Source organism: Aplidium turbinatum, chromosome 15 (genome assembly GCF_918807975.1).
Source record: "Aplidium turbinatum chromosome 15, kaAplTurb1.1, whole genome shotgun sequence".
NCBI lineage: Eukaryota > Metazoa > Chordata > Ascidiacea > Aplousobranchia > Polyclinidae > Aplidium > Aplidium turbinatum.
The window spans coordinates 16,944,483-16,958,318 of NC_137486.1; the positions used below are offsets into that span (position 1 = coordinate 16,944,483).

General features: G+C 39.2%; 1 protein-coding gene across 1 annotated transcript in view; it reads left to right on the forward strand.

Moving 5' to 3' along the window:
* LOC145784014 (fibrocystin-L-like) overlaps positions 1-13,836 on the forward strand; it is a 94,758-nt gene that overhangs the window by 15,368 nt on the left and 65,554 nt on the right. Inside the window, exons 13-24 of the mRNA XM_082595771.1 lie at positions 205-442; positions 6,409-6,544; positions 6,929-7,112; positions 8,206-8,322; positions 9,069-9,200; positions 9,696-9,769; positions 10,222-10,412; positions 10,777-10,960; positions 11,527-11,686; positions 12,029-12,181; positions 12,511-12,627; positions 13,540-13,767. Of these exons, the coding sequence (XP_082451897.1) occupies positions 205-442; positions 6,409-6,544; positions 6,929-7,112; positions 8,206-8,322; positions 9,069-9,200; positions 9,696-9,769; positions 10,222-10,412; positions 10,777-10,960; positions 11,527-11,686; positions 12,029-12,181; positions 12,511-12,627; positions 13,540-13,767 (1,914 nt within the window). The remainder of the gene's footprint in view (positions 1-204; positions 443-6,408; positions 6,545-6,928; positions 7,113-8,205; positions 8,323-9,068; positions 9,201-9,695; positions 9,770-10,221; positions 10,413-10,776; positions 10,961-11,526; positions 11,687-12,028; positions 12,182-12,510; positions 12,628-13,539; positions 13,768-13,836) is intronic.

The window sequence follows — 13,836 nt, forward strand, 5'->3', positions numbered from 1 at the left end:
CATACGCCGATGAATGTCACAGCATTCGCGATACCAATTTTGTACAACAATGTTTATTTAGTTCTGTGTAAACATTTATAACAACTTTGCTTTTGCTGCATAAGCTGTGGGATATATACAGCATGTTCAACTAGTGGTAGCCTACACAGACGATTAATTTACCACAAAATAACATTTTCGTGGTTTTTATTGCTCATATTTCAGGCCGAATGCCATTGCTTGGAACAAGTTTGGATAGAAACAGGTTGACCGTTACAATGTCTGAAAGCTCCGTTGGTATCCCTAAGCTGGACACAATAACATTTCAAGTAAATGGACTTGTCTCTGCACCGGTACCGGGCAACGCGACCGAAGAAGAAGTGGCGATGGCTATTATGGCCATCTATGGACCAACGTGCCCTGACATTATTGGAAGGAGTTTAGGGACCAGCAGGCAATATTAGTAAGTATTACTCTCACTAGCACGTTTCGCAAAGAGAACGAGAAAATAATCTTAAAATCACTGCAGAAGAAAGCATACAACTTGTATGCTTTCTTTCTTTATCATTTGGTAGCCTACCAATGTGAAGTGTTTATGATAAGTAGTTCAAGAAATATGTTGAAAAATATTTTTTTAGGCACGCCCCTCCAAATTTTACACTTTGCACTTGGGGGGGGGGGGGGTAACTTTAATATTTCCACATAAAACTTTTTAGTGTGTTATCTGATGAGTTGTAGCATACTTTTCAGATGTACTCACACAAAAACAATTTTTAAACACCCCCAGTACAAGTCATTTTTAGGAGGTTTTGCGTATTTGGCTAGTTCGTAAGATTTGTCACTTTTTATCCAATAATTTGTCTTGAGATGACATGGTAGGCAAATTTTACAGTTGATGGAAAATACATTCGTCTTGAAAGGTGAGGAAATCACTATCACCATACAACCTTAGCAGTGTGTTTCGTCTTAAAGTTAAATCTTCTGAATGTTTCTGTATTAAAATCTAGGGCTGACCAGAGATGTACGTATACGCCGCATAGTTGCGGCGTAGACTTTTTGTTTACGCTAACGCTTGCGGCCACATTTTTTTGGATAGTTTGCGCTTGAGGCTACGCCGTAAAGTTTTCGCGTTTTTTTAGCGCATAGCGTCAACGCATACTTTTTAATGTATTTTTTTCACTACAGCACGCCCAGTGGCGTAGCCAAGGGGGGGTTTTGGGGGTTACAACCCCCCTTTGGCACGCGTGTGACGTCACGATATTGAGAATGATGCTTTCAGTCTAAAAAAAATTGCCTGAGTATAAACAAAACTGCATTAAAAGAGCGAATTTTGCCAATACCAAACATCTCAGCCAGGAATCAGCAACAAGAAAACATAAAGACTTAGCTTTATTTCCGAAAAATGCCGAAGAAAACATGATCTTATCCTTTTGCTATGCCACCGGACAGCACCATTTAACAGGAATATTCATACCCACATTTTTGTTGAAAATGCTCTCAGAATGCACCAAATTCAAAGCAATTTTTCAAATTTTTCTGGAGGAGGCCCCCCAGACCCCCGTCGCTGGAACGTCAACCCCCCCCCTTCAAAATTCCTGGCTACGCTACTAAACACGCCAATACCTTCCAGCGCTGCAGTTGAAAGAATGTTTTCAATGGGCAAAGACAAATTGAAACCAAACACACAGGAAAATGTCAGATGAACACTTTCAGATGCTTGTGTATCTTCGTGGAAATTCAAAATAAAACTTGTTTGTTTCGAGTGGTTTATACCGTGTGAATGTTTGGCACCTAGCAAAAAAAATTAGTTTACGCTAGTGTATGCGCTGACGCTGACGCCGCCAACTTTTTTTACAACTTACGTTGACGCATACGGCGTATGGTTTTTCGAACGTTTCCGTTTACGCTGACGGCGTCAATATATTTTGTATGCGCGTACATCACTGGGGCTGAACAAAGTTATCTCACCACGCTCAGGGCTTGTATCAGCTGAAAATGGGTACCCGGTCAATTGGCCGAAAGACATTTGGTCGACAGGACGTTTGGTCGACAGACAATTGGTCGACAGACATTTGGTCGACAGGACATTTGGTCGACAAGACATTTGGGCGACAGACATTTGGTCGACAGGACGTTTGGTCGACAGACATTTGGTCGACAGGACATTTGGTCGACAGGACATTTGGTCGACAGGACATTTGGTCGACAGACATTTGGTCGACGGGACGTTTGGTCGACAGACATTTGGTCGACAGGACATTTGGTCGACAAGACATTTGGTCGACAGGACATTTGGTCGACAGAACGATTCATTTTAGGGTTAACTAACCCTACCTAACCCCAACCTTAACCCTAACCCTAACCTAACCCCAACCTTAACCCTAACCCTAATTCTAACCCAAATGTCCTGTCGACCAAATGTCTTGTCGACCAAATGTCTTGTCGACCAAATGTCCTGTCGACCAAATGTCTGTCGACCAATTGTCTGTCGACCAAACGTCCTGTCGACCAAATGTCTGTCGACCAATTGACTGTCGACCAAATGTCTTTCGACCAATCGACCGGCCACCTGAAAATGGTCCATCTAGCACTCTCTGTACTGATGACCAGAAAACATTAGACCAGATGACTTGAATATATTAGTTTTGAAACGTGAAAACGAGCCAAACGAATCTTGAATATTCAAACGTTTCCACATATACTGTAGCCCAGTGGTTCCCAACTCATGGGTCGCGACCCAAAGTTGGGTCGCCTGATAATTTTTTTGGGTCGCTTGTTTTTCAGGCATATTGTATCTTGGGCGAAAAGCAATAACAATAAAAAAAATTTAAAACGTGAAGAGATCGATCACAAAACTGGAAAATATAAACACAAGTCATGAAGCGTTTTATGTCGAGACACCGGAAAGCTTTATAGCATGATCGTAGTGCAAGAAGTTTTAACAATTTTCGCTTTTATTATTATTGTTATTATTATTATTAAATGTAAACCCAACAAAAATTTCAGTCTCAAACATAAATTTACTTGACAAAGTTACGGGATATATATTGTAACGTGCACTATATGTCACGAACGCTATGTCCGACAAACTATGATAAAGTTTTCCACACGTTGGACCACGCATAGTCTGCAGTGTTGTACGCGTCATTGAAATAATTTGACGGTGTCAGCGTCAGCGCGAATTGCCTAAAAACTTTACGGCGTAAAGGACTGCGTAAGCTCTTAAAGAAATTGACGGCGTCAGCGTCAGCGCTAATTTGTAGCGCTATTTTTTGCCAGCGTCTCATAAAACGGAAATATTTCAACCAAGTTCAGGTTAACAATAACTATAAATAAAGAGCAGGTATTATGTTTTGAGACTGTATTGTAATTAGCTGCTCAGCCTATATATTTAGTTATTTCCTTGCAGAAAAACAAGCATTTCAAACAGTTTGTCTGACAATTTGCTGCGTTTGGGACGCATATTCAAGGGCGCCGGAGCGATTTTTGACTGGAGGGGCAGGAGTATGAAAAAAGGGCACTTTTGTTGCTGAAAGGCCATTTTTTTTTAAGTTATAAGATAAGATATAGCGATAATGCTCATCTATCAGCTCATTATCGAATAATGATACAAGCGTCCGCTATACAAAGAACAATGGCACGGAAGGGCATCATGCTATTTCATAATGGTGTAATATAACTTACTGTGATGGAGAATTTTGTGTCGTGAATATGATTTTGAGGCAAAAATAGAACATTATAATTAGGCTAAAAGCGAATAGCATAAATTGTTATATTGCAAAGTGTGCAGTAGCTTATATGACCTTAAAAGGGCACCATTGCCCCCTCTTCCCTCCCCATCCACAGAAATTTGAGGGCAGGGGGCATCCGCTCCCCTGCTCCCCCCGCTTCCGGCGCCCCTGCGCATATTGTCCTTTCCAAGTGAAAACATGCGTTCCACAGCAGCGCTGGTTGGTATTGGTGTGGTGTATTTCAAAAACAAGTTGAAAACGTTTAGTCGGAAAGGTATCACTGTTCCAAGCGTGCTGTGATAGTTTAGCATGTATAAATCTTTTAACGAGGTCCACTGCACCAACATCGCTCTCTTCAGGGGCATAGAGCTCTTGAAATAAAGTATATTCAACGTCCGCGATGCCATTCATGGATTTTTCGCTTTCAGTCTCTGATCCCTCGTTCTCAATACATGGGTGATCACCATTTGGCGAACTTCTTCCGCTTGTATTCCAGGGAGCCATTCCAACCAACGCAAAAACTGGTAATTCGGATGAGTCGCGCTGGCCAGAATACATTGTGAAACTCTTATTGTGAAACGAGATTTTCCATGAAAACAAAAAATGACGCTTAGCGCTTGACGCTTAAAATCGGCAAAATAGTTGACGGCGCTATCACTTCCGTCAACTGAAAAATAAATTGACGGCGCTAGCCTCAGCGTCAACTAAAAGTTGACGCCGTCAAATGACGCCGTCAAATTGACGGCGTCAACGTACAACACTGATAGTCTGGTGTGGTAAAACGCATCAAAGACAAAGCCCCAAGTGCTGTATGGACTTATTGCTTTCTCCACAGAGAGGCCTTTGCTGCAAAAACGCTGTTTCAAGAGCTGCACGAAGTGTTGAATGATGTGAAGTGTGTAAACTTCATCAAAACAAGTCCACTAAATCGGCATTTGTTTTCGTCTTTGTGGATTCTGATTATTATCAAACATTGCTGTTGCACACAGAAGTGCGATAGTTGTCACAAGGTCGTGTCCTGAAGCGAGTTTGTAATTTGCGAGAGGAGATTGCTATCTTCCTGAGGCAACAGAACTGTGTGAGATTAGCCGAGAAGTTTTTGCAAGAAGATTTTAAAGCAAATGTTGCTTACCTTGCCGATATATTTGACTCTCTGAATTCTCTAAATTTATCTATGCAAGGCAACGGTTTTACGGTGATTGATCGCGCCGCAAAAGTTTCTGCTTAACACCAAAAACTCATATTCTGGAAAAGTTATGTCACCAGAGATGAGTACGATATATTTCCTCAGCTAACGCAATATCCTATCTGTGGCAATGTTGATATTAAGCAAACGATATAATTAGACACCTGGAACAGTTTGCCAAAAAGTTTGTGCACTACTATGGAGAATCTCTAACACTTAATAACCAAAATGATTGGATAATAATTGATCCATTTGTTGGAAAAGATCTGCCTCAACTTTCCACCCATGTTGCAGAACAGTTTATGGATATAACGACAGAAGTAGCAAACCGTATTTCTTTTGCGTACTTCAAAGACAAATACCCCAAAGATTCTGCAAACATCCACTTTTGGGCTTCCATGTACAAAGTGTATCCCACAGTTTCACAATTAGGGATTCAAAAACAGATTCCATTTGCAACAACTTGGCCTTGTAAGATTGGATTTAGCGCCATGTGTGTATTGAAAACTAAACAGCGAAACCGGCTGGAAGTTAAAGCCGACATGCGGCAATGCCTAAGCAAAATAACGCCTCGATTTCAAAAACTCACTAACAGCAAGCCAGCACAGCTATCTCATTTGTGATTTCATAAACATATTATTTTCGGAAAGAGTTACTGCTTTTGTAGTGCTGTTTGTTTGCAACACAATCTTGTATGGCTTTTAAAATATTACGACAATTTGCTTGGGTCGCAAGATTTTACCGAACTGAATTTTTTTTTTAAATGGGTCGCCTTAAAAACGAGTTGGGAACCACTGCTGTAGCCTACAATACGAAAAAAAAAAACATTTGGAACTTACTAAACAATAGCAGTTGATACACTTTTTTTAGTTTGTTGGCATTTTTCTACCTGTTTTCTTTTCTTACTTTTTTAAATTTCATCTGAATATGTGTTTCGTGCTAAATCCTTTTCACTGGATATCTGTTTTTCAGTTTGTCGCTTCTACCATAAATTTTTAAACATACATTTTGGTATGGAAAATATAATTTTAGCTTTGATGATTAGAAAAAAAAAGTTGACTGAAATAATTATTTACAACAAAAAGATAAAGATACTCAGTTATTGAGCTTTGAGCTATTGTTTATTGGTTTTGAATCTTTAACCTCGGACTGACAAAGCCTTTGATGGGTTATTTCTGGTAGTTTCGCATACTTGTAGAGGCTTTTGACGCTGGGCCGGTTACCGAGATTGACAGAGTGAAATTTCCGATTGTTGAAGTCTCGTTGCCGGGAAATTATTCCATTCACTAGGTGCCGCTGAATTGAGAGCAGTCCTGAAATGCGTTGCTCAAGCGCACGCCCCGAGAGTCGAACCAGCGTCCCGCCCTGGCTCCGCCGTGTGATCTTGAATCGGTCGCTTAACCATTGAGCTAACGGGGCGGACAATTCACTGTATATTAAAGTTAATTGTAATTTCAGTGATACATCTGAGGTTTATTTCAGTGATATGTTTTAAGTTATTTCTAATTTTAGTGATATGGAAGATTCTGTGCGGGTAACTGGCATACTGACATCGGAAAGATCCTTTTGTGGAAGCTATTCCGTCAAAAATCCTTGGTTTATTTACTATAAAGATAGCGAGCCTATTAGGCTCAGCATATACAAATATGTGAGTTTTAGTTATTAAATTGTTTAACTGAGATGGATATTTGAGATAATTGTGACTCTTGTTGTATAGAGAGGCCCATAATTCATTAATGAAATTACGTCAAGGCCGTTCAACAGTAGGCTTCATCTAAGTAGCATTGAAAATGTACGCAATAGTGGTTATTCTATGAACTGTCCACTGAACGTTTGAAAAAGTGACAAAAATGCGCAAGTAAAGTTATTTCTTGTGTGTTCATTTTGGTTTACCATGTCTGCTATATAAATAGAGGATTGCAACTTTTTTCAAATGTTAAAACTAAAATAACTTAAACACATTTAAAGTTAGATCTGTAGTTTTCAAGCACAAGTTTTTTCTTCTATAATTGTTAACTATTTTGTTCAATAGATTTGCTTTGCTTATTCGGGTGACATCAGAGACTTGATATATCTCTACTATACTTACACAAAAAATACAGACGGCGGTGGAACGGAAGAGATCACTCGTAGTAATTATTTATCTTCCCTTGGTCTCTCACCGTTTGCTGAATGGAGGCACTTTTGCTACAACTTCAACGACCGCCTTGCCAGTAGTAAGAAAAACAGTAGCATACATATTACATACACACTGTTTAAATTTTTCTTCAATTATTATAAGAAATGAAGTGGTGTAACTTTCTGCTTGTTTCATTTTCACATCTTACTTTGCGCCCAAGTTTGCAAATTGTGTCAACAAAGCATAGCTAGCCTATGCAATAGATTGAGTTTCGGTTGTAGCAGCAAGATCGTTGTTTACTTCTCAAACTTTCAAATACAAGATTTAAGCCAGGGTGATTGGGTGCTGCCGAATTTCTCCCTGACTCGAATCATTTTCTTTGGTGAAGCGAGAGTTTCGTGGTTCAGTCGAAGGTTATGCAACAGATTGAGTTTCGCTTTTAGCAGCATGATCGTTGTTATGCGAAGAAAGCAAAATTAGGGCGACACTCAGACTAAAAATAAGTCACTAGCAAAGCAGGATTGCTGCGGTTTTAATTTATGAAAACATTTATCTTTAAACTGGATAAGCTTTTTACTTGATGTTGATAATTTAGCTTGTTATCACAGTGGTGCATCCAATCACCAGAATTGACAGACCGCGCTTGCGTTTAGGGGCTATTCAAATATGATATGACGCTTAGATGTAGTAGCGGACCCAAGGGGACACTTGGTCGCGCCCCCCACCAAAAAAATAAAAAACGAAAGAAAACTTGCAATATTTCATTCAAAGAATACTTGCAATTTCTGATATCATTATTTATTTGCTCCCCAGCATGGTGCTGGCGTTGAGGCGTCCTACCTTTGTACAACAAAAGGCTTGACACCATTAGTATAAATATTATTATCAGCTCAGTGGCCGAGAGGTTTCGCTTTCGGCTCTGGTAGGTCTGAGAACGATTTCAGGTCGGATTATACCGACGACTTTAAAAATGATACCGATTGTATTTTCTTGCAGCGTGAGGATAAGTCGGGTAATAGTGTGATGACAGCGTAATCCGTAATTATGACGCAGAATTAAAAATGAGCTCTGTCAGTAAATGGCCTTAGCTGTTGTAGAACGACAATAAATGAAAACCATAACATTATTATTATTATAACAAATATTCGATCTCTTAACTGCGAAAACTTAAAAATGAATGCAAATCTCAGTACACCCTGACGGTCGAAACTTCATGGTGCGTAGAGTGCATGTCTATCGGACTGGAGATTTATATTTGGATAATATATTTTTTGGAACGACAAGCCTTTCAAAAGAAGAAAGAGAAGGTAATTATTTTAGATGTTTTTTTAACTTTGCATTTAGTATATCTGTATTTTCATATAGGCTACTGTAATCTTGTAAGGGGGAATGAAAAATTTGTTGCTTTGTTTTTGTCTTATTTGTGCTCACGCCTAGTGGTTGAAGAGGTAAGGGAAAGGAAAGTAAGGAAGCCGATTTGGATTAAAAACATGTTATGCAAAATAGTAAATGCACAAAAGCGTATCGTTTTTGTTCGACACATATTTTAAACAATCTCGCTCAGCCAAAACATGCAAATTTATCCCTAAGGCCGTGTCAGAATTACCTGGAGTGAAGACAACAAAACTGAACAGCCACTTTTTAGCATGCTATGAGAGAAGGCTCGTAAAGCAGTGTATCGATATGTGAACAAGTTTAAAAACATGTCTTGCGCATTGTCATTCTCTTTAAAACTTAATTCTGACCAAGTAGCTTTGAGGTTACATCTGATTTTTTTACGATAGGAGCGCTGATTAAATCCCAATCGATGGCAATTGTAATAATATTTTACACCGTTTTGTTTGAGTTGTTCTTGGTCAAAGCATCTTATAACTACTGATGTTTTATTTCCTTTAGCTGTTTAATTTACCAGCAGTTTCCAATGAAACAAAAGTTTTTCTTGTAGGCTGCAATGCTATTTAAACGCATACAACCATGTTGTCAATCATTGAGATTGCTGAAAAATTAGGCAATAAACCAAACACCAGCAAGCACATATACGTTCGTTTTGCAGCGGCCGTGAGGCGTATTGTTCCACCAGCGGTACCTCATATCAGGTTATCAAGCGTTGCAGTGGAGAAGAATGCTACAGAGTACACGATAACATACCATCCTCTTGATTGCGGAAATGACTTTCCCCTGTTAGGTAAAGTATTTTGAATTTCTTCATTAGCAATAATTCAATTAGCAACCGATCCATTTATTCCAACTAACTAGAAACAACAACAACTCGCAAGCTTTTTTCACATACAGTATATCTAGCCTTATGTTTTACTTCTAACTGTTTTGGTCTCACAGAAATTAAGCTCGTACTGCCATTTGTAGCCATAGCCGACTCTCTAATATCATTTTTTGACGAGTTCTGCCAGTTGGAACTCTACTATCTTTGCTGCGATCAGCTAATATATTCTTATTTTTTTAATTATATTTATTGTATTATCATTTTGTTATTTTCTGCTGGTGATGCGACATCGGACCACAGTCCACCTACTCAGATGTGGACAGTAGGATACGTTATTGAAGCCTTTGGGATATAACACAACTAACGAAATGCGCTGTTATATCGCAGATGCATTTCCGGCATGAGGTATTTTTCAAGTTACGCAAATGCAAGAAACAGTTTGTTTTATTCTTTCGACAGGGATTGCTTTTTCATCCAGTGGAGTTGAAACTCCAAGCAGTGTGCAGTATGGATTTAGTGGTTCCTCATCAAAGGTAAATAATTTGATTGTATATTCACCGTTGTTCAACGATTTTAGATCTACCTTTTAGTATGGTTTATCTCTTTTCGTACGACCATTCGTTTCATCAGACCAATTTGGCTTGGTATCAATATGGTTCGATTACGTAGCGTTGATTGTAGGTTATTGTAAAGTTAGTTATCTTTAACCTTGTGTAAAATTCTGTGCAAATGAAGCTACATACGTAGCTGCCTTTATTATTCAGAGTTTGTAAAGTTTTTTTTTTAAATGAGTGTTTACTGTTGTACTGTATGTAGGTTATGCAAAGTTGCTGACGAAAAGTATTTTTTGCAATACCTAACTACCAAAATTGGCCTTTTTCACCTTGATTCAACGTAGGCTATGCAGGCTGTGAATCAATATGAACCCATTTTCTTGCTAGTTTTAAACAGAAATAATGTATTACCATTGTAAACTTTGCTGCAGATTCGTCTGGAAAAACTTCAAGCAGCTTCTCCCCCTGTGGGTGGCACTTTCGATGTTCAATTTTCAGATCCCTCCTATCGCCCGTTGCTTGGTTTGTCAGCTTCCATAACAGCAGAGGAGCTAAAAAACGAAATTGAAATCCTCTCCCAGATTGATTTGGTTACCATAGATCGGCAAGGGAATTGTTATGGGTAAAATGGAAAACTTGCATATAAATAATGTTGGTTGGATTGATGAACGATAATGTTAGTTTACGTTTCCGCCAATGCGTCATGCTTAAGTGTCTCTGGAAAGAAGAGTTCTGTATGGACATTCCGAGAAAACCAGGCTTCTTTGTTGTTGTTTGTGTTCTAGGCTTGGTGATGTGAGCTATGTTTTTATATGCCAACACTCAGTCGTTGTGCATTGAATAAACGGTTGAGCTTCTAATTATTATAAAATTGGAAACCGCAAATAACTGTTCCCGATGTAAGGAAAAGGAAAACAATGTATATTTGATCAAAATAACTACTTCAATTTCATTGCGGTAATTCATTTGTAAATTGAACATTTCAGTTATTCTTGGGAAGTGACCTTCGACCTTCCTGGAGGCAATTATCCTGACATGATCCCGAGCGGAGACAACTTGTCTTCTTCTCCAAATGACGCTTTAATAGAAAATACCATCAACCAACAAGGAGGTCTTCTGCTGGCGGGGATTGGTGGAGACTTCCTGAGGATTGCAAATGATGCTCCTCAGGTTTTGTACTTTCAAATTTTTCTAAACTTAAACTGCCAGCCGGTCCTTTCACTACAAATCTTATTGACGTTGTTTGTAAAAATCCTTATTCTTGGATCGAGAAAGCGTCTTTGGAATCTTAATCCTGTCAGTTTCGCATACTTAGAGGCTTTGAAACACTGACGCAAGCCTGGTCACCAAAAGTGACAAAGTGAAATTTCCTCTTGGTGTTGAAGTGTTCTAACCTTTATAAGATTATACCATCTACTAAGTGCCGCTGATCTAATAGCTGTCCCCAAATAACGTTTCTGAAGCGCACACCTGGAGGGTCGAACCAGCGAGTTTGATCTTAAATCTTTGTGAACTATGGGCTGTTTGTCCCATTGAGCAATCGAGACTGGAATACTGCCGGCAATCTCATGCATTATCACAACGGTAATGCATCATCAACCGTAATGCAAAAAAATGCATTCCAGAAAAAGCAGTGACAACAATCCAGAGGCCACCCACGTATTTAGGTAGACATAAGGTAAAACAATTTTTTAATACTCTTTCAATAACGTTTTCTTATCTATACTCATTGTAAGGTGCAAGTATTTGTTAACGGAGTTCCATCTAGCTGTGTGGGAGAATTTGATGACAACAATCAAACTTCATGCAAGTTCGAGTGGGTAGCTTCATCTACTCCACAAGTTACAAGTGTGTCTCCTTTAAATGGTCCATCTGGCACACCAATTGTGGTGCAAGGTATGTCTGTTACAAGAACAAAAACTGTTCTGGCATTTTGTTGTGTTTTGGTACCTTACGGTATTATCTTTTTGTATGTGTAACGCAAATATGGTTGAGAGTCGGAAGGTAAAACCACACCCTGGCAAGGTGACTGTAAATATTGGGCTCTCTCTTTACATATATTTGGCGTCGAAGGGCAGTTCATAATGCAGCCATTTTACCAGTGCAAACAAATTCTGGATTGGGGTACGTACCCCTTTCTCTGATAGAAACATTGCGTTCTGCCATTTGCTGCATTGGTGCCCAATTGCGGTGCTGCATGTCTTTGTGTAGATATAATAAGTCATATTTCCTAATCAGGAAGCATGTTCAGTTCAATTGCTTCTGGAAATACTGTTTCCATTGGTGGAATCGCTTGCTTTGTCACTGATTCAGCTGCAACTTCTATCGATTGTACAGTGGGGAACTCGCCCGGAGGAAATCAACCACTTTCAGTCCACGTAGAAGGATTGGGTAAAAGAGATTTCTTTCACATAATAGTAATCATGAACATCTAAAGCTACTTAATTTTATTTGCAATTTTCTTCTTCAGAACAGCGTGACTTTGTGATGGTACATTCATATAATATTCATATTAACTCTGATGCTCAGATGAGCATGAACTGCCCATTTAGAAAATCATTTTTTTGCATTGATTCTGGTCAACCCATGCAAAAAGGCTCCTTTTTTCTTCAACGAACATTGAATTCATGCAAAAACAATTGCTTTAGTAGCTAGGTGAACCTTAATGTTCTTTGACGTTACTTTTTCATTTTTGTAAAAATAAATTTCCCGATTTACAGGGCTGGCAGAGATAGCGGACGGTTATGCTACGTTTGAAGTGACCGGTGACGTCACTGGGATAAGTCCAGCTTCTGGAAGCGTACATGGTTGCACCACGGTCACCATCGTGGGGTCAGGTCAGGCGATGATTGCTTTATGTTATCAGTAATCACAATGCAGTCTTCCCCCTTTTTCAAACGTTCTATTTTGCTTACACTTTTATTTAGCTTAAAAATCTGCGTCAAAATTTCCACATTAGCCAGAAAGCTCGTTCATTGAATACTCGGGCATGTAAGCCAATCAGGAAGATTAAGTGACAGGGGCTCGATGCTCGGCGTTCCCAGTTTAACTTTACACTTTAGGCACAGCTCTCCACGAGTGGCACCCAGTGAAAGAAATCTTTTTCAGGCATTAAGATTTCTTCAAATGGATACTTAAAAATGTGAAACGACGTAACTATAAGTTTGTGTCAAAAGTTTAAGCCTGGGCAAACACTGTCCGCCCCGTTGGCTCAGTGGTTACGCGCCCGGCTCAAGATCATTCGGCGCTGGTTCGACTGCTCTCTGATTTCAGGACTGCTCTCCATTCAGCGGAATCTAGTGAATGGAATAATTCCCCGGCAACAACACTTCAACAACCGAAAAACTTCACTCTGCCGATCTCGGTAACCGACCCTGCGTCAAGAGCCTCTACAAGTAGGCTATGCAAAACTACGTGGAATAGCCAATCAAGGCTTTGTCAGTCCGAGAATAAACGTTCAAAAACCAATCAAAACAACCAAACCAAGTTACATTTGCAAAAAAAAATTAATAAACGTCTTTCAAATCCAAGATAAATATCTTCTGTCCATCAATGTCGTTTTTAAAGTATTATTTAGTTTTTGTGAAGATCTTCGAAATAAAAAGATCTGCAAAATAAAAGAACTTCTTAGGCCTATTGTTAAATTATAAAAACTTCGTATGTATCACAGGAAAAACTTCACCCTCACCGATGTCAATAATACACCACTGCTAATGGCAGCATATAACCATGAAAAAATGTAATTTCAGCATTTGATGATTCGTCAACTGTAAGCTTGGGTGGATCTCCTTGCAATGTATCATCCGTTACTTATGACACCATCATCTGCCAAACTACAGCAAGTAGTGCGGGCATTGCTTCAGTGGCGGTCTTAACTGCAGGGGTTATTTTCTCAACAAGTGTCTCATTCGAATACACTGCAAGTGGCATTGGACAAATTATGTCTCTTTCTAGCAGCACACTCTCAGTTGTTGGAGGTATTATCAGTATTCAACGTTAGCCTGTAGGCTACTGTGTATGAACGTTTATAATGTACCTTGTGACTA